A 27,713-nucleotide genomic window follows, 5' to 3' on the forward strand; every position below is an offset into this window, starting at 1 on the left:
GGGCAGCGCCCCCTGGCGGCTCGGCGGGTCCCGGGGGGCTCGGGGGGCTGTGATATCCCCGGGGGTGGTTAGGGGACACTTTGGGGACACTTTGGGGACGCTTTGTCCGCCCCGGCGAGAGTGCTGGGTGAGAGAGACGAGCTGGAAAACTCTGGAGTTTGACGGAGGCAGACCCCAGACCCCCAGGTTCCGGAGGGTGCGGTGGGCAGAGGGACACAAGTGCCACCCCATGCCTTTCATCCCATTTTTTACCCCATCCCCATATTCCAGGTTGAAGGATCCCGACACCGGAGGGTCCCAATGCAGGACATTGCCAACTCCCCCCTCCCTGGGAAGCCCCACGCCCCAAACCGCCACCAGATGGAATATTTAAAACTTTTAATATAAAGGTTAAAGTTCATTATTCTCGATCCTGAGAAACATTTCGTCCGTTTACGGAGCTGTCGCTGTAAACAAAGCACCACAGGCACCAAGCCCGCACCCGGGGCCGGGTGGCAGGCGGGGAGGACACGGATGTCCCCAGGGCACGGGGACAGCAAGGGTGGCCGGCAGTCCCGCCACGCCGCTCTCCTTTGGGAGCGAATTCCCCGCGGTGGGAATTGCCCGGCTCCTTGGGCTGGGGGTCCACAAGCCCTTCGCGACCCCCTGTGCCACCTCCCCCTCCCCTCCGCCCCGGTGCCCACGCTACTCGTGATTAAAAAAAAATTAAAATACGCATATCCCGAAGGAAGAAATAACCCCCGAACCGCCCCACGCTCCGCCCCGCCCCTCCCTCCCCGCGTTGCTCCCTTGACACAAGGTAAACTTAACAAAAAAGCCACCTGGGCGGTCGTGTCCCCAGCTCGGGGACACAACCCGGGGGTCCCAGGGGGGACTCAGAGGGTGCCGTGGCCGCGGGAGCCCAGGGCAAACCAGCCCATCTTCTCCTGGGCCAGGTCCAGGTCGCGGAGGCGAATTCCCACCTCCCCCAGCAGGATGTTCTCCCAAAATCCTTCCTCGCTCAGCACGCTCAGCCGCAGCTCCCGCTGCTCCAGGTCCCCCCGGGGGATCCCGTCGTACACCAGCTGTGGGACACGAGGGGACAAACGCTCGGCCACCATCCCTTTGGGACACCCCAAACCCATCCCCGACCCGCCTACCATCTCGTTGTAGGTGGGGTTGCAGGTTTTTCGGGCCACTTTGGTTTTCCTCTTGGTGGTTTTTTGGGGGTCGGGCAGCAGGTAGGTCTTGACATAGGGGTCGGGGTCGTTGCCGTCCTGCAGGGGTGGCTGTGGGGCACGGAGGGGACACTGCATGAGCCCAGGGACAGGGACAGAGCCCGACCCTGCTCCCGTGGGTGCCGTGCTCCTACCAGCCCTCGGATGTGCATCACCATGATGAAGAGCTTGTTGTTCTTGTAGGAGATGGAGAGTTTCACCTCCCCGCCGACCTTCCCCAGGGAGCGAGCCCACGTGGCGTCTGGAGAGGGGACAGGAGGGAGGGGATGGAATGGCATGGGACAGCCTCGGTGTCACCCCGTGCCATCACTGCCCAAAATCACCCCACAAAATCACCCCCAAAATCACCTCCCAAAATCATCCCACAAAATAACCCCACAGAATCACCCCACAAAATTACCACCCAAAACAACCCCACAAAACCACCTCCCAAAATCACCCCATAAAATCATCCCCCAAAATCACCTCCCAAAAATCACCCCATGCCATCACCCCCCAGAATCACTCCCTCCCCACCTGCCGGCTTTGGGGTCGGGTTGGTTCCAGCTGCCTTCTCATCCCGGGGCAGGGGGTGGAAGAAGGTGTAGACGAGGTCACACTGCGGAGCCAGGAGGTGACATTAGTGGTGACAGCGGTGACAATATCCCCAAACCAGGCCACACACCCATGCTCTACGAGGTGCTGGTGGCCCTGGCGCTGTCCCCAACCCATGTCCCCACCTCGGCCACCTCGGGGGCGGCGTGGATCAGGTGCCAGATGTAGCCGTTGAGCTCCTCCTTGCGCCGCTCGGCCACCGCCTCGCCCCGCGAGCGCCCGATGACAAACCTGCTGGGGAAGCTGCGGGGACAGACACTCAGGGGGGTCCCGGGGGGGCCTGGGGGGTCCCTGGAGGTCCAGAGGGGTTCGGGGGTACCTGGGCAGCAGCGAGGAGGGGAAGAGGAGGCGCAGCTTGTTGTGCAGCTCCTGGAACTCCTCGAAGGTGCGCTGCACGAAGGTCACCTCGGCCGGGTTGTCCCGCTGCACCTTCACCACGTAGATCTGCAGAGGGACACCGTGATGGGAACCCGGGGTGGCCTGAGGCCAGCCCTGAGCCTGTCCCCAGCTGTCCCCACTCACGTAGCCCTTGCTGGGGTTGAAGACCCTCTCGTGGCGGCAGAGGAAGACGTCGCGGATCCGGCCGGACGTTTTGAGGGTGTGAGTGCGAGGGGCGAAGGACAGCGTGGGGCGCGCGTCCGAGCCCGTGAACTTCATCTGCGCCAGGTTGTGGATGAAGAAGTTGAGCTTGGTGGCCACGCTGCCCAGGCTGGACTCGATCAACCTGCAACGAGGCCACCGCGTGCTCAGTGCCACCAGCCGAGGGTCCCTCCGTCTGCTCCTGTGTCACCCACCCGTGTCCCCTACCTGGTGAAGTAGGTGGTGGCATCGGCGTCCGAGTCCTGCGGCCTCAGCGCGTCGTAGACATATTTGAGGTCCTCCAGGTCAGAGAGCTCGGGGATGCCACAGGACAGCATCTGGCAGGGATGGGGACAAGGATGGTGACAGGGATGGGACAGGGATGGGACAAAGGGACCCCCGTGCCATGCCGGGGTGGGAATTGCGCATCCCCCCGGCTCTCACCAGCCCCAGCAGGTTGAGGAAGAGGTGGGTGTGCTTGCGGATCAGGTTGTAGGCCTGGCAGCACAGGTCCACGAAGTCGTGGAAGCGGCTGGAGGGCTTGTCCCCGCCGTTGATGACGTACGCCATGTCCGAGGTGAAGACAAACGGCGCCCGGTCCCTGCAGCAGGGGACAGGAGGGACAGAGGGAGCAGGGATGGGTCAGGACAGGGAGAGGGAGAGGTCACCCTTCACCAGGACAAGGAGAGGGACAGGTCACCCACCACTGGGACAAGGAGAGGTCACCCACCACTGGGACATGGGGAGGGAGAGGTCACTCATCACCAGGACATGGAGAGAAGGAGGTCACCTCCCACCAGGACATGGTCACCCACCACCAGGACAAGGAGAGGGAGAGGTCACTCATCACCAGGACATGGAGAGGAGGTCACCTCCCACCAGGACAAGGAGAGGGAAAGGTCACCCACCACCAGGACAAGGAGAGGGAAAGGTCACCCACCACCAGGACAAGAAGACCCGGAGGTCACCCAGCACCGGGATGACAGGGAGAGGTCACCCAGCACCAGGACAAGGACAGGGAGTGTCCCCTCTGCCGGGAAGAGGGAAGAAGTCCCAGGGGTCTCTCTCACCTCTTGATGTTGCCGAACATCTGGGCATGGCCCAGGAAGCGGCCGAAATCGATGTGGAACATGTGGCCCGTGGTCTTGAGCATGATGTTGTCATTGTGCCTGTCACAGATGCCCAGAACATAGGTGGCCACGCAGCAGCCAGCACAGGAGTAGATGAAGTTTTCCACAGCCTGAGAGGAGGGAGGAAGGGAGGGTGGAGAAAGGATGGATATGATGGGAATTGAGGGGTCTGGTGATGCTTTAGGATTTTAGCTTCTACATTTTTCATGTATTTGTAATCCTGTAATTCTTTCTGGTGTGTAACTCTGAGTCCCAGGCTGCTGTTCTCTCGTTTTTAGACAAAACAATTCCTCTCTAACTCAGGGACACCTCACTGTCTCAGGCCCCAAAATATGTACACAGTGAACTGGGGGAGCAAACTTGGAGTGATTGACTTCATTACCTGAAGCTGTAATTGGAGGATTGACCCCAGATGGACAAAACTTATAAAGTATGAAAACCCATTGCCTTATATAAACTTATAAAATATGAAAAAACAGTGACCTGCTGTCCATTTTGGGTGTAGCCCCTGGGTGGGCTGAGATTGCCCTAAATGCACCTGAAGGCCTTCAATACATTTAACTGCTTTTTATTCTCTCAACTTTGTCCAGCCTCTGGTTTAGTCAAGCCCATCAAGGCATCGCTGGTCCCCAGAATGGGGGACACCAGGACTCTTCCTCACCTTCTCATACTCATCCTCCTCAGGGTTGTGTTTCTGCAGCCAGTCAGCCAGCGGCCGGTCCTTGAAGGATCCTGTCACGCCGTGCTCCACCTGGATCTTCCGCAGGGTCTCGGCGTTGGGGATCATCTCCACCATGCCTGGCAGATGGGACAGCAAGGTGAGACCTTCCGACCCCAAACACTGACCCCATTTGCCACCAACCCATCGCTGGGACAGGCCAGGATGGGCTGGGCTGGTGGGATCAGAGCCCAGGATGTCCCCAGCCATCCCCAGTCCCACCCTGGTGGCCTTTGGGGACAGCCAGGCTCGGGCTCACCTCGCCCACGGCCGGTGGAGAAGCAGCGGAAGATGACCATGCGCATGTCCAGCCCCTCCTGCACCCAGATCTTGTTCATGATGCGGATCATCTGCAGGGTCAGCATGTCCTGCCGCAGGTCATCGCCACACTGGGGGACAGGGAAGAGCCATCACAGCCAGGAAAAGGCCATTGGAGCAGGGGAAGGGCCACCAGAGCCATCAGAACCACCAGAGCCATCAGAGCCAAGAGCCACCAGAGCCAGGGAAGAGTAACCAGAGCCATCAGAGCCACCACAGCCAGGGAAAGAGTCACCAGTGCCACCAGAGCCAGGGAAGAGCCAACAGAGCCATCAGAGCCAGGGGAAGAGCCATCAAAGCCAGAGAAAAGTCACCAGAGCCAGGGAAGAGCCACCAGAGGCACCAGAGACAGGGAAGAGCCACCAGAGCCAGGGAAGAGCCAACAGAGCCACCAGAGCCAGGGAAGAGCCACCAGAACCATCAGAGCCAGGGAAGAGCCACCAGAACCATCAGAGCCAGGGAAGAGCCATCAAAGCAAGGGAAAGACCCCTCAGCCCCTGGAGCAGGGGGATCTCAGGGGGCTGGGGCAGGATTTGGGCATTTCCAAAGGCTCCAGGCTCACCTTGAAGATGACACGGATGTTCTCCCCGAGTGGATCCACGTTCTGGAAGGAGAGCTTCAGCGGGACGGCGTTGGAGTTGAAGTAGGAGCAGTCCTGGAGGGAAGGAGGGAGGGGCAGCCGGTCAGGGGGTGCTGGGGGCAGGCAGGGGAGCCCCCCGAGCCCCCCGGGGGTGGCACTCACCCGGGGCACGATGCCCTTCACCAGCAGGCTGGGGCTGAGCGGCAGGCGGCACGAGCCGTGGGCCTTGAAGAACTGAGCCACGTCCTCCAGCCCCTCGCGCAGGATGGCCTGTGGGGCGGGCAGGGGTGAGTGTGGGGTGGGATGGGATGGGATGGGATAATGGGATAATGGGGTGGGATGGGATAATGGGATAATGGGATAATGGGATGGGATGGGATGGGGATGAGGATGGGCAAGGCACAGGGTGACCATGGGATGGGTGATATGTGATGAGGTTTCGGCATGAGGTGGGGTGGAGATGGGATGGGATGGGGTGAGATGGATGGATGGATGGATGGGATGGGATGAAGATGAGGTGGACAAGGGATAGGGTGACCATGGAATGGGGTGGGCATGGACAGGGTGGGAATGATGAGATGGGATGGGATAGGATGGGATAGGATAGAGAGGAGTGGGCATGGGGCAGGATTAGCATGGGATGGAGTAGGCATGGGATTGAGTGGGCAAAAACCAGGGTGGACATGGGATAGGGGTGGCATAGAATGGGGTAGGAATGGGATGGGGATGGGATTTAGAGGGGATGGCATGGCATGGGGTGGGATGGGCATAAGATTGAGTGGGAATGGGATGGGATTGGATAATGGAATGGGATAATGGGATGGGATAATGGGATGGGATAATGGGATGGGATGGCATGGGATAATGGGATGGCATGGGATAATGGGATGGGTGAGTGTGGCACAGAGGGCTGACCCCCATCCTGCCACCCCCTCCCAGCACCCACCTGGCGAGCGGATGGTGCAGCATCCCGGACCTGCTGAGCCAGCCTGGCCAGCGTGCTGACCAACAGGCACTGCCGGTCAAACTCCTCCCGCAGCCCCTTCCCGCAGCAGCACAGCAGGGCTGCCAGCAGGTACTGGTAGCGGATGCTGAACTGGGAGTCCTTGAGGCCATCCTTCAGCAGCCTGCTCGGGGACATCCAGGGGTCAGGGACATCCAGGGGTCAGGGACATCCAGGGGTCAGCCAGGCTCGGGGTCACCCCCGGCGCTCCCAGAGCCCCCCAGACCCACCAGAAGAAGTAGTGGGTGATTTTCAGGTCGCAGATGGCCCTCTTCATCAGGAAGCGCACCAGGGGGCTGTCCAGGTAGCACTCGTACTTCAGGGCCTGCAAGGGGACAGTGTGGGACAGTGTCAGGGCATGGTGGCACCAGCAGGCACCCCGTGGCACATCCTGGTGATGCCTCAGGATTTTTATCTTTTGTTTTTCGTGTATCTGTAGTTTTTGTGTGTGGCTCTGGGCTCCATACAAACTGCTAAAAACCTCTGTTCCCAGCATTTTATACAAAATAATTCCTCTCAGCTGGGAATCTAAGGACATTTTTGCTGCCTCAGAGCCCCAAATACGTAAACAGTGAATTGGGGGAGAAAGTTTGGAGTAATTAACATCATCACCTGAAGGTGTAATTGGAGGATTAAGGATGAGTTAATGGACAGAACTTATAAAATGTGAAGAACTCATGACTCAGTGTCCATTTTGGGTGTAACCTCTCGAGTAGGCTCTGTCTGCCCTGAATGCACCTGAAGGCATTTTAATAAATTTATCTGCTTTTTATCCTCCTCACTTTGTCTAGTTCTAGTTAAGCCCTGTCCAGGCATCTCCAGTGCCACCACCCACCTGCACCAGCTGGGGCAGGTAATCCAGCAGCTCCGTGTCCGAGATGGAGTCAATCCACTGCACCGCTGTCCTCCTCACCTCCTGGTCTGGAAACCTGCGGCCAGGACACGTGTCCGTGAGGTGACACCGTCCTCCTGCCAACTGCCACATCGGGTGGCGTGTCCCCACAGCCCGGGGTGGCTTACGTGGCGTGGAGCAGTCCCAGGGCGTCCTGGTGGCTCATGGAGCTCCACTGGCTGAGCAGGGCGTAGATGTCCGGCAGGCAGCCCCAGTCCCAGCTGGGGGCACTGGCCAGCAGCATGGGCAGCGCGCCGGGGGACGAGTGGCAGTGCCACCGCTTGTCCCACAGCCGCTGCCGGTCGGCGTCTGTTAGCCTGTGGGGGCACGGGGTGGGGATCAGCGAGGGTGGGGAGGTGACATCCCTGTGACCCCATCACACGTGGGAGGTCAGGGAGGTGGCATCCCTGTGACCCCATCACACATGGGAGGTCAGGGAGGTGGCATCCCGAAATGCAGGGGTGAGATGGGGCTGGCAGGATGGGGAGGTGGCATCCCTGTGTCCCAAAAACACGTGGATGGGACAGGGCTGGCAGAATGGGAATATATGTCCCCTCTGTGCCCAAAACACATGGGTGGGATGGGGCTGGAAGGTCAGGGAGGTGGCCTTCCTGTGTCCCCAAAACACATGGATAGGAGGGGGACTTGGTATCCCTCTGACCCCAAAATACAAGGATAGGATGGGGCTGGAATTTGGAGGTTTCATCCCTGTGTCCCCAAAACACCTGGATAGGATAGGGCTGGGAGGCTGGGAATGTGTGTCCCCTCTGTCCCCACCCCACAGTGCATGGAACCCCAATAAATCCCCTGAGCTCTCCCTGCATCCCCACACGGCCCTCACCCCTGTCCCCTGAGGGACAGCAGGACCCGAGGCACAGAGGGGCTGAGCTGGCCCTGGCTGTCCCCCTGCCCAGGACCCTTGAGCCAGCCCTGCTGGCCGAGCACTCCCTGCACCCTGCGCAGCTGCTGACACCTGATCCCCCTGGGCACCTCCGTGCCAGGCTGGACGTGGCACAGGCCAGCTGTCCCCATGGAGAGGGACAACCAGGGAGGGCAGAGCACAGCAGAACCAACAACACCCAGCTCCGGAAAACTCCGGGAAACTCCAGTTATTTTCCAGCCCCTCAAACACCCCTGGGGGTGTCAGCAGTGTCCCCCCAGCAGGACAGTGCCACCCCCGGGGTTTATTTACCAATAAAGGGATTTTTTCTGCATGGCCTCCCGCAGCTGGCGCTGGTCCTCCTCCCCCAGGCTGCCAAAGTCGTACCTGGGGCTGAACTCTGCCGCCGGCGGGTTGGTGAACTTCACCTCGAAGGCTGACGTGGGGAAGTCGATCTGGGGCAGAGGCAGAGGGTGAGGTGACCCACGCCTGGCATTCCCTGTGCCCCCAGAATGCCGGGATGTACCTGCAGGATGACGCTGTCGGGCTGGTTGAAGTTGGGTGCGCTTGACCTGGCCCTGGAGTTGTCCTGAGTCGCCGGCCACAGGCCCAGCAGCTTCCGCCCGCAGGTCAGCACCCTGGGGGGACAAAGGTGGCACTGGGGGCTGTGCTGTCAGGGCATGAGGGTGACACTGCTGGCGCTGTCCCCGTGCTGGTGATGCCTGAGGTGCTGGGAACTCCAAAGTGCTGGGGACCCTGAGGTGCTGGGGACCCTCCTGTCCTCTCCAGGGATGCCACCCCAGCCCCTCGCCATGCCCAGGGTGTTGGAGACCCTCCTGTCACCTCCAGGGATGCCAGCCCAGCCCCTCGCTGTGCCCATAGCACTGGGGACCCTCCTGTTCCCCCCAGGGATGCCACCCCAGCCCCTCACCATGCCCGGGGTGTTGGAGACCCCATGGCACTGGGGACAATTCTGTCACCTCCAGGGATGCCAGCCCAGCCCCTCACCATGCCCAGGGTGCTGGGGACCCCATGGCGTTGAGGACCCCAAGGTGCTGGGGACCCCACAGCACTAGGGACCCTCCTGTCCCCACCCAGGGATGCCAGCACAGCCCCTCTCTGTGCCCACGGCACTGGGGACCCTCCTGTTCCCCCCAGGGATGCCAGCCCAGCCCCTCTCTATGTCCACAACACTGAGGACACTCCTGTCACCTCCAGGGATGCCAGCCCAGCCCCTCGCTGTGCCCATGGCACTGGGGACCCTCCTGTCCCAACCAGGGATGCCACCCCAGCCCCTAGCCATGCCCAGGGTGCTGGGGACCCTCCTGTCCCCACCCAGGGATGCCAGCCCAGCCCCTCGCCGCCCCCCACGCACTGCCTGAAGTTGAAGAGCGGGGTGGTGACCCAGCCCAGCGCCTCGGGCACTCGCCGCTGCTTGTTGGCGTCGGAGGAGCCGCCCGGGGGTGGCACCGGCACGGCGAACAGGGTGACGCTGAGCAGGGTCTCCCGGGGCAGCCGGTTCACCTGCACCGGGAAGCAGATCCTGCGGGAGAGAGGCCGCGATGGGATCAGCCGGGATGGGATCAGCCGGGCGCTCCCAGTGCCCTCCTTGGGATGCCAAAGGTGTCCTGGGAGAGCCTGGCCATACAGACGCCTCTGGGGACCCCAGAGACTGGCACAGGGGTGTCCCTGGAAGTCCTGCACCCCAGAGACCCCGCAGTTTGGGGACAGCCAGCTGCTCCCCTCCCAGCTCTGGGATGCCTGGCCGCTCTCCGTCTCGGGAAGGTGACCGCAGGGGACAGGGCCCTCCACGAGAGCCCCCCGGGCACTGACCTTGCCCCACAGCCCGGGGGGGGCCGAGTGTGACCCCGGGGCTGGGATTGCTCCTCTCTGCTCCCAGCGAGCCCGGGGTGGCAGCTACATCCCGCGGGAAGGGGACTGTCCCCGGGTCGGATCGCCGCCGCGCTCGCCGCCGTCCCGCCGGCCGCCTGTCCTTGGGGCCACCGGCGCCTTCTAAAATTATCCCATCCCATCCCCACCTCCCGAGCCCTGCAGATGCCAGGCGTGGCGAGGGCTCGGCGCTATTTTGGGAGCAGATCCCCTTTCCCGGGCGCTGCTATTCCCGGGGATGACACAAAACCTTCCAACACCCCAAAAACCCCGGGAGAGGAGGAGGAGGAGGAGGAGGAGGAGGATGAGGAGGAGGAAGGCAGTGTGGGTGGCACCAGGACCCTCATGCCCACCCCACGGCCTTACTGCTGGTCCCAAATGATGAGGTGGAAGAGGTATTTGTGGACGTGGGCCTTCCTGGTGAGGAGGGGGCTGCAGAGCTCCTTCCCGCCGTGGCTGAGGGAGCACGAGAGGTAGAAATCTTCATAGCTGGGGGGGAAACAGCAAATGAGATGGGGGGCTTTGCCTGGGCCTCCTGAATTTAGGATTTAGGGGGTGCTTGGCCTTTGGGGTGGGTTGTTTCCTCTTTGCCTTGTGGGATTCTAAGGGTGTGTCAGAGAAAGGATGGGAATGGGGGAATGTCCTGAGAGGGAAGGGACCCACAAAGATCGTGGGGTGCAACTCCTAGCCTGGCACAGAACAATCCCAAAATCCCACCCTGTGCACCCCTGGCAGTGTTGTCCAAACCCTCCCGGAGCTCTGGAACCTGCAGGGATCACCCAGCCCCACCCCTGGCCCCACACAACCCCAAAATCCCACCCTGGCAGCGGCTTTCCCCTAAACCCTGCCCCGAGGACGGAGCAAAAGGGGGGCAGCGCGGGGTGTCCCCAACCCCCCCGACGTCCCCAGCGCCATATGCCGCGGCGCATTCCGGCACATTCCGTGCGGCAGGTGCCGGGCGACAATCCGGGCCGGCCCGGGGGGCGCCGGGGGTCAGGGGCTGGCGGCATTTCCCAGGCTCCAGCCTTTGTTCGGAGCCACTCACCGAGGGGAACGCATTGAGCGCGGGGACAAAGGCGAGGGGTCCCCGGCGGGGCGGCTGCTGCCGGCGCCGCTGCCGCCACCCCCGCGCCCCTCCCGGGCCCCCCGCGCCGGGCACGGGCACCGAGGGGCGCAACAAAGGGGCGCCGCTGCCGTGGGGCGCGGGGCCGGCTGTCACCTCCCCGGGGCCGGCTGTCACCTCCCCCGGGAGCGGGCTGTGATGTGCGGGGTGAGCCAGCCCAGCCGGAGCTGCGGTGACATCCCACCCTGCCGGGCGTTCCCAGGAACAGGGTGGCAGTGCCAGCGTTCCCAGGAACAGGGTGGCAATGCTAACATTCCCAAGAACTCGGTGGGATTTCGGGGTGTCCCAATGCCAGCGTTCCCAGGAACCTGATGGGATTTTGGGGTCATCCAGTGCCAGCATTCCCAGGAACAGGGTGGGATTTTGGGGCATCCCAGGCACACAGTGGGACTTTAGGGTGTCCCAGTGCCAGCATTCCCAGGAACAGGATGGCAGTGCCAGCATTCCTGGGCACATGGTGGGATTTTGGGATGACCCAGTGCCAGCACTCCCAGGAACATGGGGGGATTTGGGGACATTCCAGGAACAGGGTGGGATTTTGGGGTCATCCAATGCCAGCATTCCCAGGAACCGGGTGGCAATGCCAATATTCCCAGGAACTCAGTGCGACTTTGGGATGTCCCAGTGCCAGCATTCCCAGGAACAGGGCGGGATTCTGGGACATTGCAGGAACTCGGTGGGATTTTGGGACATCCCAGGCATGGAGTGGGATTTCAGGGTGTCCCAGTGCCACCATTCCCAGGAACAGGGTGGCATTTTGGGACATCCCAGGAACTCAGTGGGATTTTGGGGAGTCCCCGTGCCAGCATTCCCAGGCACATGGTGGGATTTTGGGGCATTCCAGCACCAGTATTCCCTGGCACTCCGTGGGATTTTGGGGTGTCCCAGTGCCAGCATTCCCAGGCACATGGTGGTATTTTGGGACATCCCAGGCACTCAGTGGGATTTTGCGGTGTCCCAGTGCCAGCATTCCCACACACTCTGCGGTACTTTGGCGAATCCCAGCAGTCAGAATTACCGATTCCTCCCCACTCAGGACATTCCACAATTCCCTCCCTCACCCAACCCTCCAACTCCCACCATCCCTCTTCCCCCCATCTCCAACCTGGGGCGTCTCACCCCTCCTTCCCCCCACCCCAACCCCACCCAGGTGAGCTCACCTGGCAGCCCAGGTGATGGGGATGCGGTGGGTGGCATAGACGGTGAAGGAGAGGGGACAGGTGAGCAGCCGTGCCTCCTGAGCCACGCCCAGCTCGCGGCTGCCAGGTGTGGCCGTCTGGAAATCGGCGTTGAAGGTGCTGCAGTAGAGCTCCACCAGGTTGAGGATGGCGGCGGTCAGGCTCTCCACGATCCTCTCTGCGGGAAATAGGGATGGGGGTCAATCCCGATCCTTTTAATACACTCTTTGGGATTTTTATATCACCTTTTATACGTTTTTGTACCTTTTACGTTTCCTCCATATCCCCCATACCCTTAGCCTACAAGCTTGGAATTTTTATAGTCTGAAATTCTGCTTAGTTTTGGGGTTCTTAGGTTCTTTTTGGGTTCTTTGGGGTGTTTAGGCAGAAAGACCTTCAGTAAAAAAGCAGAGAGCTCCATGCTAGCAAAAACTCGAGGTTTCAACCTTCTCTCTGGAATATATTTTATAATATGAGCTCTAGCCTGATGTGGGGAGATTTTCTTTAAAATAAAGAGACATCTCTTCATTTATTGGGTTTCTTATTGGGGGATTCTAGACAGATATGCTAATTGTCAAAGTCCATAAAAATTATATACCCCAAAAAAATTAAAAAATACAAAAATTATACAGGGTGTACATCTGGGCGTGCTCCACCTTTGAAGAGCTGTGCACCTAACATCCTATTAAAATACCAAAATAAAACCCTTTAACTGCATCTGCCTCATAATTCTAAGAGCAGCAAAAGGCAATTCATCCCTCAAGCCTGGATTTGGGACCCCTGAGAGAAGGAATGAGTAGGAGAATTCCAAATTTCCCATTTGGATTTCACAGGGAGCCACAAAACCCCAAAACCCTCTCTTCTTTTTTTTTTCTTCTATTTTTTTTCCCAACCAGACCGGTTTCCAACCCGTTTTTGGCCTCGAGAGTCGAAAGGGGAGGAGGGGTTGGAAGATGAAAAGCGCCGCCAAGTCGAGCCCAGAAAGGAGAGCAGAAATACCTCGATTTTCCCTCTTGGCCAGAACACTTGGATCCTGCAGAAGGAAAAAAAAAAAACCCAAAAAAAAAGAAAGAGAAACCACAAGAAACTCCTGAGCTCCAGCGCTGCCAAGGTGACCTTTATGTAACCACCCCGCGCTGCCAGAGCCAGGAATTCCAGAAAATTCCGGAATTTTCCACGCGGTGAGGAAAGAGGGCAAAGAGCCAGATGGGACGATTTTCTCCCAAACCTCACCTTCTGGATTTTGGGCTGCATGCGGGAAGGGCAGGGAGGCATCTGGTTGAGGGCAGCTGTGATTTCCTGGGACTCCACGGCCGCCAGCGCGTTGCAGATCGCCATGACCGACTGGATCACCCGCTCAGCCTTCAGAGGGAAATCTCCCTGCAAGGTGGGTGATGTTTGAAGGGTTTTTGGCTTTTATTTTTCGTGTGTCTGTGTTTTGGTGTGCAGCTCTAGGCAGCGTGGAAAGCGCTGGAAAGCTCTGCTGTCAGCATTTTATACAAAATAATTCCTCTCGGTTGGGAACCTAAGGACACTTTGCTGCCTCAGAGCCCCGAAATAAGTAACAACAGGGAATTTGGGGAGCAAAGTTGGAGTAATTAACATCATCACCTGAAGGTGTGATTGGAGAATTGGGGCTGATATATTAATAAGAGAGAATTTATCAAAGGTGAAGATCTCGTGATTGATCAGTTTAGGGCGTAGCCTCTGGAGCAAGCTCTGTCTGCCCTAAATGTACCTTAAAGGGCTTTAATGAATTAATCTGCTTTTTATTCTCCTAACCTTGTCTCGGCCTCTGTTTCAGGTAACTCTGCTTTAGGGTAGGGTTTTGGGATCGTTCTGTGCAGGGCCAGGAGTTTCACTCCTTCCCTTCCCACTCAGGACATTCCCCAATTCCCATCCTTTCTCCCTTAGGATCCCACATGGAAAAGAGGAAACCCCAAATCCCAAGTGACCCCTGAGTGACCCCAAACCCCCGAAATCCAGCCCAGCCCTCACCTCAGCCGCCAGGAACGTGTCCACCTCGTTGTGGAAGGTGTCGAACAGGAGACTCAGGGCCTGCCTGGGGACAGCGAGTGGCACTGAGCCCCGGCCTGGTGGCACTGGGGATGGTGTCACCATGGGGATGGTGCCACCACAGGGATGGTGCCACCACAGGGATGGTGCCACTATGGGGATGGTGCCACCATGGGGACAGGGCCATTGCGGGGACAATGCCACCACAGGGACGGTGCCACCATGGGGACGATGACACCACGGGGACGATGACACCATGGGGACAGTGACACCAGGGGGATGGTGCCACTGTGGGGACAGTGCCATTGTAGGGACAATGCCACCATGGGGACGATGACACCACGGGGACAGTGCCACCATGGGGATGGTGCCATCACAGGGATGATGACATCACGGGGACGGTGACACCGTGGGGATGGTGACACTGTGGGGAGAGTGCCACTGTGGGGACAGCGCCGTTGTGGGGACAACACCACCGCAGGGACAGTGCCACCGTGTCCCCTGCCCTACCTGCTGATGGTCTGCTTGATGGGCCTCTCCTGCAGGTGGATGTGGTGGTTCAGGGTGGACGGGCTCTGGTCATCGCTGGCCTGGGGACACAGAGGGGCTGAGCGGGGAGGTGACACTGCCCCCCGCGTCCCATCAGGTCACTGGGAGGTGACACCACCCCCGATGTCCCCAGTGCCACACGCACCGTGCGGGCCAGGTCACCGCGCACCGCCTTCCTCCGCAGCAGCTGCAGGCGGATGTCAGTGTCGAACTTCCTGCAGTGCTGGATGAACTCGTGGCTGCCCAGGGCGTGTTTGCTGCAGGGACAGGGGAACAGACTCATCCCAAATCCCAAAAATCCCTCCTGGAATTACCCCATCCTGATATCCCATGGCCAGGCAGCATTGGGATGGGCTCAGGGTGAGGCTGAACTCCCTGCAGTGCTGGATGAACTCGTGGCTGCCCAGGGCGTGTTTGCTGCGGGGACAGGGGAACAGGCTCATCCCAAATCCCAAAAATCCCATCCCGATATCCCATGGCCAGGCAACATTGGGATCAGCTCACAACAAATCCAAACTTCCTGCAGGGCTGGATGAACTCGGGGCTTCCCAATGTGCAGGGAGAACCGTACAAGCTTATCCCACACCCCAAAAATCCCTCCTGGAATTACCCCATCCCGATATCCCATGGCCAGGCCAAGCAGCATTGGGATGGGCCCAGGGTGAGGCTGAACTTCCTGCAGTGCTGGATGAACTTGGGGCTTCCCAATGTGCGGGGAGAACCCCACAAGCTCATCCCACACCCCAAAAATCCCTCCTGGAATTACCTCATCCCCATATCCCATGGCCAGGCAGCCTTGGGCTAACAGCAAGGCTGAACTCCCTGCAGGGCTGGATGAACTTGGGGCTTCCCAATGTGCAGGGAGAGCCCCACAAGCTCATCCCACACCCCAAAATCCCTCCTGCAACGCCCCATCCCGACATTCCCAGGGCCAGGCAGCTTGGCTGGGGCTCAGGGTGGCCGCCCTGCCTGCGCAGGGACTTTTGTGGCACCAGGAAAGGCAAAGAATGAGGAATTGTTCTCCCTCCTTCCCCTCGGCAGAGCCAGAGCCGGGTGTGGAGCAGCACAGCCTGCCAGGAGCTGCCAGGGATCCGTGGGAAGCAGGGCAGGGATCTGAGGGGATGGAGGTGCCCTGAGAGTGGGATCGGGGAGAACCATGGAGATCGGGGTGACAGGAGAACCATGGAGCTGGGGGTGACAGGAGAATCCTGGAGCTGGGGGTGACAGGAGAACCGTGGAGCTGGGAATGACAGGGACAACCCTGAAGCTGGGAATGACATCCTGATCCCCCCAGCATGGGAATTACCCTTGGAGCAGGACCCACTCCAGGCATCCATGGGAAGCAGAGAATGGATTTGAGGAGCTAGAGGATGCCCTGCAGGTGGGATCAGGGGGAATCCTGGAGCTGGGAATGACAGGGTGAACCTTGGAGCTGGGAGTGACAGGTGGAATCCTGGAGTTGGGAATGACAGTGATAACCCTGGAGTTTGGAATGACAGGGAGAATCCTGGACCTGGGAATGACATCCTGGAACTGGGAATGGCAGCAGAACCCTGGAGCTGGGAGTGACAGGAAGAATCCTGGAGCTGGGAGTGACAGGAGAATGCTGGAGCTGGGAATGACAGGGAGAACTCTGGAGCTGGGAATGACAGGAGAACCATGGATCTGGAAATGACAGGGAGAATCCTGGAGCTGGGAGTGACAGGGAGAATCCTGGAGTTGGGAGTGACATCTTGGAGCTGGGAATGACAGGAGAACCATGGAGCTGGGAGTGACAGGGAGAATCCTGGAGCTGGGAGTGACATCCTGGAGCTGGGAGTGACAGGGGAATGCTGGAGCTGGGAATGAGAGGAGAACCCTGGAGCTGGGAGTGACAGGGTGAACCTTGAAGCTGGGAATGACAGGGACCACCCTGGAGCTGGCAGTGACATCCCGATCCCCCTGGCACGGGAAGTACCCCTGGAGCTGGGAATGACAGAAGAACACTGGAGCTGGGAATGACAGGAGAATGCTGGAGCTGGGAATGACAGGAGAATGCTGGAGCTGGGAATGACATCCTGGAGCAGGGAATGACATCCTGGAGCTGGGAATGACATCCTGATCCCATTGGCATGGGAAGCACCCCTGGAGCTGGGAATGACAGGAGAACACTGGAGCTGGGAATGACAGGAGAATGCTGGAGCAGGGAATGACATCCTGGAGCTGGGAGTGACATCCTGGAACAGGGAATGACATCCCGAAACAGGGAATGACATCCCAATCCCCAGGCATGGGAAGCACCCTGGAGCAGAACCCCCTCCAGCCCCGCTCCCTTCGCTGGCTCCCGGCAGAAAGGGTGGATTAGCCCTGGCTCAACCCCACAGGAAGCCCATGCCAGCGGCTCAGGATGCCGTGAGGAGCTCCAGGGCCCTGAGCAGCTCTGCAGGGAGGAATTTGGCACTTCCAGCACCTCCTGGGCCACGGGAAGATGGGGGAAGAAAAGCTCAGCTACAAAAGAGGCTTTGTGTCCTGGGGCTTTCCCAGAGGGAGATATGGGAAATGTCCTTTAGGGAATGCCCTGCTCTGAGCCCAGGGGCTGCTCCCTGCTGGAAAAGGGCTTCATCCCTTTGGGAATGCCAGCCCACAGCTGGATGGATCCATCCCCGGCAGCTCTGAGCCCCTCAGGGCTGCTGTGCCCACCTGTGCCCACCTGTGCCCACCTGCACAGGGCTGTGTGGCACCACAGGGGCTCCGCGACCCCAGCAACAGCCCCTCGAGGTGGCCCTGAAACCCCTCTGAGTAACCCTAAAGCCCCTTTGGTGGCCCTGAAGACCCTCAGGGTGGCCTGACATCCCTTTTGGTGGCCCTGAAGCCCCGCTGAGTGGCCCTAAAGCCCCTCAGGGCTGCCTTGAAGCCCCTCAGGGTGGCCCTGAAGTCCCTTTTGGTGGCCCTGGACCCCCTCAAGGTGGCCTGAAGCCCCTTTTGGTGACAGTGAAGCTCCTCAGGATGGCCCTAAAGCCCCTCAGGGTGGCTCTGGACCCCCTCAGGGTGGCCTGAAGCCCCTTTTGGTGACCCTGAAGTCCCTTTTGGTGACCCTGAAGCCCCTCAGGGTGTGCCCAACACCCATCCCTGCCTTCGCCCTGATTCTCCTCTAGTCCCCCCATCCCTCTCCCACCTTTTTCAGTGATTTATCCAAGACTTCTAAGCCTTGGAGCTCCAGCTGTGCTCACCAGGATCACACCCTGGAGTGCCCGGGATGGGATTTTCCCCTTTTTTTCCCCCCTTTTTTCCCCCTTTTTTCCCCCTTTTTCCCTTTTTCCCTTTTTCCCTTATCCTCAGCCACTCACTTCTGCAGGAATTCCTCCAGGCCGCAGATCTTGAGCAGGAAATCCTCCACATCCACGGCGCAGAGCTCATCATGGGTGTAGCACAGCGCCTGGTAAATCAGCAGGTCCACCGTGGAGGAGCCTGTGGGGACAGGGAATTCCGGAAATTTCGGGAATTCCGGGAATTCCGGGGATCCCGGGCATCCCGAGGGCCACACTCACAGTCGCAGGTGAAGGTCAGCGGCTCGCTCAGGCTGTCACACACCACTGTCACCTTCAGGCTGACGCCGTGGCCGAGCTGCTCCGGGCTGGGGTTGATGGAGTTCCACACCAACCCCATCAGGGAATAATCCTCCGTGCTGGAGCTGGAGCTGGAGCGCAGCCTGGGGAGGGAGGGATGGCTCAGGGATCCCCGGGGATTTTAGGGGACCCCAAAAATCCTGAGGTTTGGGGGTGTTTTGGTACTCACACGTCCAGCATGTGGCAGAAGGCTGCCACTTCCTCGTCCCGCTCCTCGGACACCTCGAAGAGCTCGTAGCCGTTGGCTAGTGAGCGCTGCCTGGGGGCTACCTGTGGGGCAGGGCGTGAGCTCTGGTCAGCTGGGGTCACCTCCGGGGGTCCAGCCTGAAGGTCACCCCTGTGGGGATCACTGGACACCCTGCTGGAGAGGCCTGGGACACCCCAGGGCCACTGTGGTGGGGACTGGTGGCCCTGAAGCCCCTCTGGGTGGCCCTAAATTCCCTTCTGGTGCCCTTCAAGCCCCTCGAGATGGCCTTAAAGCCCCCTTTGGTGGCCTTGAAGCCCCTCTGGGTGGCCCTAAAGTCTGTCTGAGTGGCCTTGAAGCCCCTTTTGGTGGCCCTGAAGCCCCTTGGAGTGGCCCTAAAGCCTCTCAGGGTGGCCCTGAAACCCCTCGGGGTGGCCCTAAAGCCCCTTCTGGTGGCCCAAATGCCCCTCACAGTGGTCCTGGATCCCCTCAGGATGGCCTTAAAGCCCCTTTTGATGGCCCTAAAGCCCCTCAGGGTGGTCCTAAAGACCATCAGGGTGGCTCTGAACCCCCTCAGGGTGGCCCTAAAGCTCCTTTTGGTGGCTCTAAAGCCCCTCAGAAAGGCCCTAAAGCCCCTCAGGGTGGCTTGAAGCCCCTTTTGGTGGCCCTAAAGCTCCTCAGGGTGGCCCTAAATCCCTTCTGGGTAGCCATGAAGCCCCTCAGGGTGACCCCGAAACCCCTCAGAGTGGCCCTGAAGCCCCTCAGGGTGGCCCTAAACCTCCTTTCATTGGCCCTAAAGCCTCTCAGGGTGGCTCTGAAGCCCCTTTGGGTAGCCTGAAACCCCTTTTATTGTCCCTAAAGCCCCTTTTGGTGCCCCTAAAGCCCCTCAGGGTGGCCTGAAACCCCTCAGGGTGGTGGATGGCCTGAAGCCCCTCAGGATGGCCTGGAACCGCTCAGGATGGCCCGGAACCCCTCAGGGTGCCCTTAAAGCCCCTCAGGGTGGCCTGAAACCCCTCAGGATGGCCCTAAACCCCCTCTGAGCATCCCCCCAGGACCCCTCCCGATCCCCTCACCGGCTCCACGGAGATCCTGCGGTTCCTGTTGGCCGCCAGGTTCTTCCCGCCGCCGGCTCGAGCTCCGCAGGCCCGCGGCGGCACCTGAGGCGGCATCGTCTTGCTCCGCGCCACCGGCTTCCCGCCCGGCTCCTTCTCCAGGATGCTCCTGCCCTCCTTCCAGCCCCGCGCCGCCTCCCGCAGCACCTCGGCCTCGTAGGTGGCCTTGAGGTTGAGGCAGGCGATGGCGTCGATGCCGTAGGGATCCTCGCGGCAGATGCGGCGCCCCGCCAGCTTGTCCTGCGCCACCGAGAACATGTTGATGTCCCTGGGCTGGCCCTGCCCCTTGGCGGGTGGAGGGGACACCTTGCCCGAGCGCTGGCCGCCCTCGGGGGACGCCCAGAGTGGCAGCCGGGGGGGCAGCGGCGGCGGGGAGAGCTTTTTGGGGGAGCCGGCGCCGTTTCGGGGCGTGGAGCCGTTGAGGGGCTCGCCGAGGAAATCCCGTCCCGAGCCTTCCAGGATGTACAGGTAATCCCCGCTCAGGGGGGCTTTCCGCCACGGCTGGGGGTCCGGGCGGGGAGCAGGGGACACCTGGGGACCCTCGGGGACGGCGGGGCCGAGCGTGGGGTCGGAGCCGGAGAGTCCCCGCGTGGCTTTGATGCCGTTGCGGTCGGCGGGGTCATCCCAGGAGATGAGGGGTGGCTCCCGGCGCCGCTCCTTCCTGGCGCGGCTCTCCTCCTTGTCCTGCCGCAGCCGCGACAAGGCGTCGTACTCCATCTGCAGCGCCTCGGCCAGCGCCAGCTCCTTGCGGCTCAGCCCCACCGACTCCAGCGCCGGCCAGTGCTCGCCGGGGCCGGACATGGCCGGCACTGCCTGCGGGGCTGGCGTCAGGAGAACGGCATGCTGCTGCTCCTGGGGACGGGAACGGAGGGGTTAATGGGGGGGGAAGGTGAGGGGTGAAAGGGTGGGGATGGGGAAAGGTGTGGGTTAATGGATGGGAATGGGAAAGATATGGGATGAATGGATGGGGAAAGGTGAGGGATTAATGGATGGAGATGGGGAAAGGTGTGGGATTAATGGATGGGGAAAGTATGGGATGAATGGATGGGAATGGGAAAGACATGGGATGAACAGATGGGGATGGGGGAAGGTGAGGGATGAAGGGATGGGGATAGGGAAAGGTGAGGGATTAGTGCATGGGAATGGGGAAAATCATGGGATGAACGGATGGGGAAAGGCATGGGATGAACAGGTGGGGATGGGGAAAGGTGAGGGATGAAGGGACGGGGATAGGGAAAGGTGAGGGATTAATGCATGGGAATGGGGAAAATCATGGGATGAACGGATGGGGAAAGGCATGGGATGAATGGATGGGAATGGGGAAAAGTGAGGGATGAAGGGATGGGGAAAGGCATGGGATTAATGGATGAAAATGGGGAAAGGCAAGGGATTAATGGATGGGGAAAGACATGGGATGAACAGATGGGGAAAGGTATGGGGTGAAGGTATGGGGATGGGAAAAATCATGGGATGAATGGATGGGGAAAGGCATGGGATGAATGGATGGGGAAAATCATGGGATGAACGGATGGGCTGCTCATAAATGGCTGGGAATGGGGGAAATTTCCATCCATTAATCCAGGCATTAATGGACGGAAATGGGGAAAGGCATGGGATGAATGCATGGGGATGGGGAAAGGTATGGGATTAATGGATGGGAATGGGGAAAATCATGGGATAAATGGATGGGGAAAGGCATGGGATAAACGGATGGGAAGCCAATGGATGGCTGGGAATGGGGAAAGGCCAGGGATTAATGGATGGAAATGGGGAAAGGCCAGGGATTAATGGATGAACAGCCCATGGATGGCTGGGAATGGGAAAATGGGAAAAATCATGGGATTAACGGATGGGCAGCCCACGGGTGTCTGGGAATGGGGAAAGGCATGGGATGAATGGCTGGGAATGGGGAAAGGCAGGGCTGAACGGATGGGCAGCCCATGGGTGACCCTAAAACCCTTCTGAGTGTCCCTGAAGCCCCTTTCGTGGCCCTGAAGCCCCTTTGGTGTCCCTGAAGCCCCTCACGGTGGCCCCGTGGGCTCTTTGTCACCCCCAGCCGTGTCACCCCTCCCCACCGCCCTGACCCCGCGCTCCGCAGGACCAGATGGCTCCTAACGAGCTGCTCCAGGCTCTGCCATTCCCAGGGGATTTGTCCCCTTCCCTGTCCCTCTCAGCCCCCCAGCGCCAGCTCATCCCTCATTTTTGTGCTTCCAGGCTGGAAAAAAACCAGCCCCGGGGGGGCTGAGAGGCTGGGAATGTTCCCTGCCCTGCTGGCAGCTGGGGGCTTTTCCTGGAAAACCAGAAATCCCAAAAGCTGGCAGCGCCAGGGGCTGCTGGAAGCCGAACAAAGTGGGAAAAAAAAAAAATCTGCTTTTAACCCAAAAGCAACAAACCCCGAAGTGATTTTTGCGGCTGAGGAAGCCACAGCTCGGCGCTGGTCTCCAAGATAAACATGGGAGGGTTTATCCAGCGTGTGGGGCTGGAATTGCCACGGGAATGGGGCGGGAATGGGGTGGGAAGCAGGTTTGACCCCACAGAGCCAACCCAAAGCCACGCTGAGGGGTTTTGCTGCCCCCAGGGGATGTCACCTGGGTTGGGGACACCCTGAGCAGGTGGCTCAGCCCTTCCCCTTCCCAGCTGAAGGATGAAGGATTTGGAAATCCCCATGGAAAAGCCCCAAAATCGCCCTCCAGGAGCGGGAGCTGATCTCAGCCAGAGCCTCCTGCTCTAGGGGGTTTAATGGGAATTTAATGGGGCCATCGTTAGGGTGAGGGGTCTGGGGCCACCCTGGACTCAGCCCTGCTCTGGGGGAACCCAGCAGGATCCTGTGGGATCCCGGGGCAGATCCAACCCGGAATTCCAGGAGTTCCCTGAGCAGCCCAATCCCTCCCTTCCCTTCATTCCCCTCTCAGGATCCTACAGGATCCCCTGGAAGATCCAGCCCTGAATCCTCGTGCTCAGGGCCAGAATTCCAGGGGTTCCCTGAGCATTCCCATCCCTCCTTTCCCTTCATTCCCCTCTCAGGATCCTACGGGATCCCATGGCAGATCCAGCCCTGTTTTCCAGTGCCCAGGGACAGAATTCCAGGGGTTTCCTGAGCATTCCCATCCCTCACAGGATCCTACAGGATTCTGGGCCAGATCCAGCCCTGTTTTCCAGTGCCCAGGGACAGAATTCCAAGGATTCCCTGCTCACCCCAACCCCTCCATCCCTCCCTTTCCCCTTGCAGGATCCTACAGGATCCCATGGCAGATCCAGCCCTGAATCCTCGTGCTCAGGGCCAGAATTCCAAGGGTTTCCTGAGCATTCCCATCCCTTCTTTCCCTTCATTCCCCTCTGAGAATCCTACAGGATCCTGGGGCAGATCCAGCCCTGTTTTCCAGTGCCCAGGGATAGAATTCCAGGAATTCCCTGCTCACCCCAATGCCTCCATCCCTCCCTTTCCCCTCTGAGGATCCTACAGGATCCCATGGCAGATCCAATCCTGAATCCTCATGCCCAGGGCCATAATTCCAAGGATTCCCTGCTCACCCCAACCCCTCCATCCCTCCCTTCCCCCTCTCCAGCCCCATCCCGCAGCATCTGGGATTCCCGGGATGGAATCCACATTCCCGGATGGAGGTTATGCCTATCAGGGAGACAATTCCCAATCCATTCACAATCCTGCCGGGAGGGAGGGAGGGAGGATAAAGCCTTCACCTCTCCCTCCATCCATCCTGCCGGCATTTCCAGCCTCTGGAACGATCCCTGCCACTGTCACTGTCACCACAAAGCTCCCTGGAGGCACAGAACTCCAGGGATGTCCTCGGGAATCCAGGATTTTATTCCAGGATTTTGGGGGTGATGGATTCTGGCAGCTCTGGGAAAAGTGGGATCTGCTCTTCCCGCTCCCCGAGGAACTCTCTGGTCTTGATTCTCCCCAAAATTAAGGGAAAAGGGGAATTTTGGGATCCCCCATGGAAAGCCCTTTGGGGTCTCCGGGTGCTGTTTTTTGGGGAAACTCAGAATTCCCATCCCAAATTTTGGTTTGGAACTGGAAGCCCCAAAGGGAACCAGATCTCAAAAATCATGGAAAAAAAAAAAATCAAATAACCCCTGGAGGGTTTCATTCCTGGAGCCACAAACCCCAAATCCAGCAAATCCAACCCTCTGGAAGAGAAAGAGGCTTGGAAATTTGGATTTCTGCCCAAATCCCATCCCGGCAGACTTTTCCAGGTATCTCCCTTCCCATTCCCCACAAAAATCCCAATCCCAAACCCCGAGGGATTCCCAGATTTCCAGAGGGGGTTTGGAGCTGCCAAAGGGTTTTCCAGGAGGAAAAGCCTGGATTTCATCCCTGTTCCCGATGATCCAACCCCGTTTCCGACCCGTCCTGCAGGAGTTTCCTGCTTTTCCAGCTGATTTTTCTCCTATTAATAGCCAGGTTTGCTCTCCAGAGCAGGCAGGATGTGGAGCTGGATGATGCCAGAGGCTCTTCCATCATTTTCCACGGATTTCCACCCTCCTCGGGAGGAAATCCTGCCCTGGAGAGGTTTGGGATTGAGAAAATCCCCAAAACCCCAATGGGGAGCAGTGAAAAGGGAGGGAAAACCTGGAAGCATCGGGATGGGGACAACGGAGGGGACAAGGGGACAGGGATGGGGCAAAGGGGAGGTGACAGATCCCCTGTTTAAAGGGAGATGACAATCCCACTCCTGGCCCCGTGGGGGATGCCAGCTGGCCATCAAATCGCCCCAAAATCGCCCCAAAAGTGTCCCAAAACTGTCCCTAGGCAGCTCTAGCCCCCCCACCCTGACACCTCGTGTCCCCTCCTGTCCCCATGTCACACCCACGGCCGGAGTTTCGGGATTACTCACCCCCCCCGCCCCAGGGCTGGGGTTTTGGGGGACTGTGGGGGTGACATCCCCGGTGCCACCTGTCCCCGGTGCCACCAGCCGTGTCCCATGCAAATCTCAGCTTCCTCCCTGCCACCCACCCGGCTCCGGCATGGGGCGGCAGGGCAGGAGGGGCTGGAGCCCCAAAATCTCCCCAAAATGCCTCAAAATAGCCCCAAAAATGCCCCAATAAACCGCACAGTTCGAGTCCGCCGTATGCCTCCAAAATGCCCTCAAAATGCCACAAAAACGGTCCAAAAATGGCCCCAAAATGCCCCAAAAATGCCCCCAAACAGCCCCAAGGCGCCCCGGAGAGCTGACCCGTGGGGAGGATTGCCGGGATGCGCTGGGAAGGAGCAGCAGGATGAGGCTGGCTGCTCCCGCTGCCCATCGCCATCCCGGGGGAGGATCTGCTCTGTATCCATGGCGAACGCTCCAGCCCTTCCCTGTTGCCATGGGGCTCCTGCTCCCCGAGCCAGATGCGCCCGCGGGCGGAGCGGCAGCAGGACAGGGATCGTCATCCCGGGATGCGGGGAGGACACGGATCATTCAGGGAGGAGGGCAGGAATCGTTCTGGGATGGGGAAAGGAGGACATGGATCAGCCTGGGATGTGGGCAGGAGGACAGGGATGGAGGACAGGGATCACTCTAGGATGCAGGGAGGAGGACAGGAATCATTCTGGGATTCAGGGAGAACAGGAATGCAGGGAGGAGGACTGGGATCATCCTGGGGTGGGGAAAGGAGGACAGGGATCATCATCTCGGGATGCTGGGAGGAGGACAGAGAGGGAGGAATCCTTCTGGGATGTGGGGAGGAGGGCAGAGATCACCCCGGGATGCAGGGAGGACAGGGATCCTTCTGGGATGGAAGGAGGAGGACACAGGTCAGCCCGGGATGCAGGGAGGAGGACATGGATAGAGGACAGGGATCATCCCGGGATATAGGGAGGAGGGCAGGAAGCATTTTGGGATGCTGGGAGGACAGGGATCCTTCTGGGATTGAGGGAGGAGGACAGAGATCATCCCGGGATGTGGGGAGGACAGGGATGCAGGGAGGACAGGAATCATTCTGGGATTGAGGGAGGAGGACAGAGATCATCCTGGGATGGGGAAAGGCGGACAGGAATCATCATCCCTGGATGTGGGGAGGAGGGCAGGGACCCTTCCGAGATTGAGGGAGGAGGACACAGATCAGCACGGGATGCAGGGAGGAGGACATGGATGGAGGACATGGATCATCCCGGGATGTGGGGAGGAGGGAAGGGATCCTTCTGGGATTCAGGGAGGAGGACACGGATCACCTCGGGATGCAGGAACGACATCCCAGGAACATCCTGGGATGCAGGGAGGAGGACATGGATGGAGGACAGGGATCACTCCAGGATGCAGGGAGGACATGGAAAATCCCGGGATGCAGGGAGGAGGACATGGATCACCCCAAGCAGCACCTACAGCAAATTTTAGGGCGCAGGAGCCCCAAATCCTCCCCAGGTCCACCCCAGCCTGCAGTGGGAATTCCCTCCCAGAGGTGCTCATCCCTCAGCATCCCCGTGCCCTGCCAGAGAGCCAAGGACAAGGAAAAGCGGGATGGGGCTGGGAATGCTGCTCCCTGCAGGGACCCCAGACCCGCCAGCCCTTCCCCATCCCAGTGCATCCCAGTTCATCCCAGTGCATCGCGAACGCAGGGCTGGAAGGGCAGGGCTGATCCTCTGGAATTTCGGCGGCGAGGAGGTGGGGCAGGCGCCTGGCCGGAGCGGTTAGCCCGGGAAATCCGGGATGGGCAGGTTCCCTCACCCCACAGCTCCCTGTTATCCCATCCCTCCTGCTCTGGGAGAGAAAGGTTGATTTTCCTGGAAAACACAGGTGCCGAGCAGGTTCTCTCACCCCAAAAGCTCCCTGTTATCCCATTTCTCCCACTCCGGGAAGAAAGGATTGATTTTCCTGGGAGATCTGGGATCCAGATAGGTTCCCTCATCCTACAGCTCCCTGTCACCCCATTTCCCCCACTTGGGGAGGACAAGGTTGATTTTCCTGGAAAAGGCTGGTGCCAGGCAGGTTCTCTCACCCCAAAAGCTCCCTGTTATCCCATTTCTCCCACTTGGGGAGGAAAAGGCTGATTTTCCTGGGAGATCCAGGCAGATTCCTTCACCCCCCAGCTCCCTGTTATCCCATTTCTCCCATTTGGGGAGGAAAACGTTGATTTTCCTGGGAACTCCGAGCTCCAGGCAGGTTCCCTCACCCCCCAGCTCCCTGTTTTCCCATCCCTCCGCTCCGGGAGGGAAGGATTGATTTTCCCGGTCACGCCGAGCCCGGCCCAGATCCCGGCAACAATCCCAGCCCTGCTCGGCCTCACAGGCTCGGGGTCGATAGATCCCTGCAGGGTAACAACTCCCAAACCTCTGGAGTTTCTCCAGGAGCATCCCTGCCAAGTTTGGGATGCGCAGGGGGAGCTGCAGCACCCCGAGATCGCCCAGCATCCCTGCAAGAGCCTCCTGGCCCTTAAACTGCTCTGCTGGGTTTGCTCGGCCCCACAGCAGGGCTGGCTTGGCCCTGTCCTTGTCCTTGTCCCTGTCCCTTGTCCCTGGCCGTGTCCCCACGGCGGATCCGGAGGGTGCCATCGCTCACCAGGGGGTGGGAACGAGAGGGTCTTTAAGGTCCCTAATGACCGAAATCCTTCTAGGATTCTGTGCCCGCTGTCCCCATCCCTTCCCTATTTCTCTCCCCTGTTTCTCTCCCCTGTTTCCCTGTCCCCACCCCTGTCCCCACCCCTGTGCCCCTGGGGGGTCTCAGCCCCGCCGGGAGGGGACAGAACCCTCACATCCCCATCCCTTTTACCCAAAACCAACTCCGCCGTTCCTCGGGGTCCATTGCATTGTTCCGCTCCCCCGGACCCCCCAAACCCCCTGTCCCCGCGGCCCCAGGGGACATCCCAAGCCCCTAGCAGGGACAGCCCGGCGTCCCCCCCAACCTCCGCGGGGTTTTTGGGGTTCGCGCTGCCGCAGCCGCAGCTCCGGGGGAGCGCCGGGAACGCCCCGCAGCTCCTCGGCGAGGGGAAATCACTGCCGCGCAGCCCTGAATTTCCACCTAAAACATCATTTCCCAGCGGGGAGAGCCCGGCAGGAGCCCGGCGGAGCCCCCAGCGCCCGGCGCGGCCCTACCTGCTCCGAGCGGCGGCGGCGGCGGCGGGGATGCGGGAGGAGCCGGGGGGAGGCGGGAGGAGCCGGGGGGATGCGGGAGGAGCCGGGGGGATGCGGGAGGAGCCCGGAGGAGC

At 59.9% G+C, this 27,713-nt stretch overlaps 1 protein-coding gene and 1 long non-coding RNA gene across 2 annotated transcripts; one reads left to right on the forward strand and one right to left on the reverse strand.

Annotated features, from left to right (window-relative positions):
- Nucleotides 1–361: 361 nt before the first annotated feature.
- On the reverse strand, nucleotides 362–27,645 carry PIK3C2B (phosphatidylinositol-4-phosphate 3-kinase catalytic subunit type 2 beta). Its single transcript, XM_085082855.1, has 33 exons — nucleotides 27,601–27,645; nucleotides 19,530–20,420; nucleotides 18,442–18,542; nucleotides 18,195–18,355; nucleotides 17,994–18,114; nucleotides 14,813–14,924; nucleotides 14,629–14,708; nucleotides 14,101–14,164; nucleotides 13,336–13,482; nucleotides 13,102–13,135; nucleotides 12,085–12,280; nucleotides 10,168–10,290; nucleotides 9,287–9,454; nucleotides 8,438–8,549; nucleotides 8,224–8,366; nucleotides 7,160–7,348; nucleotides 6,975–7,068; nucleotides 6,370–6,464; nucleotides 6,083–6,263; nucleotides 5,299–5,406; nucleotides 5,119–5,211; nucleotides 4,498–4,627; nucleotides 4,182–4,318; nucleotides 3,461–3,630; nucleotides 2,835–2,991; nucleotides 2,619–2,728; nucleotides 2,334–2,535; nucleotides 2,131–2,255; nucleotides 1,937–2,054; nucleotides 1,734–1,815; nucleotides 1,352–1,458; nucleotides 1,140–1,268; nucleotides 362–1,064 (listed from the first exon to the last, which is right to left on the reverse strand). The coding sequence occupies exons 2-33, from the start codon at nucleotides 20,367–20,369 to the stop codon at nucleotides 876–878; spliced, it is 4,818 nt and encodes a 1,605-aa protein (XP_084938981.1). The 5' UTR covers nucleotides 20,370–20,420; nucleotides 27,601–27,645; the 3' UTR covers nucleotides 362–875.
- Nucleotides 10,136–13,883, forward strand: LOC146427039 (uncharacterized). The gene is made up of 2 exons (XR_014856580.1): nucleotides 10,136–10,274; nucleotides 12,999–13,883. It is a non-coding gene; the product is annotated as an uncharacterized LOC146427039 (long non-coding RNA).
- Nucleotides 27,646–27,713: the final 68 nt, after the last annotated feature.

The sequence above is a fragment of the Lichenostomus cassidix genome, chromosome 26 (assembly GCF_008360975.1).
Source record: "Lichenostomus cassidix isolate B80296 chromosome 26, HeHo_3.0, whole genome shotgun sequence".
NCBI classification, from domain to species: Eukaryota; Metazoa; Chordata; class Aves; order Passeriformes; family Meliphagidae; genus Lichenostomus; species Lichenostomus cassidix.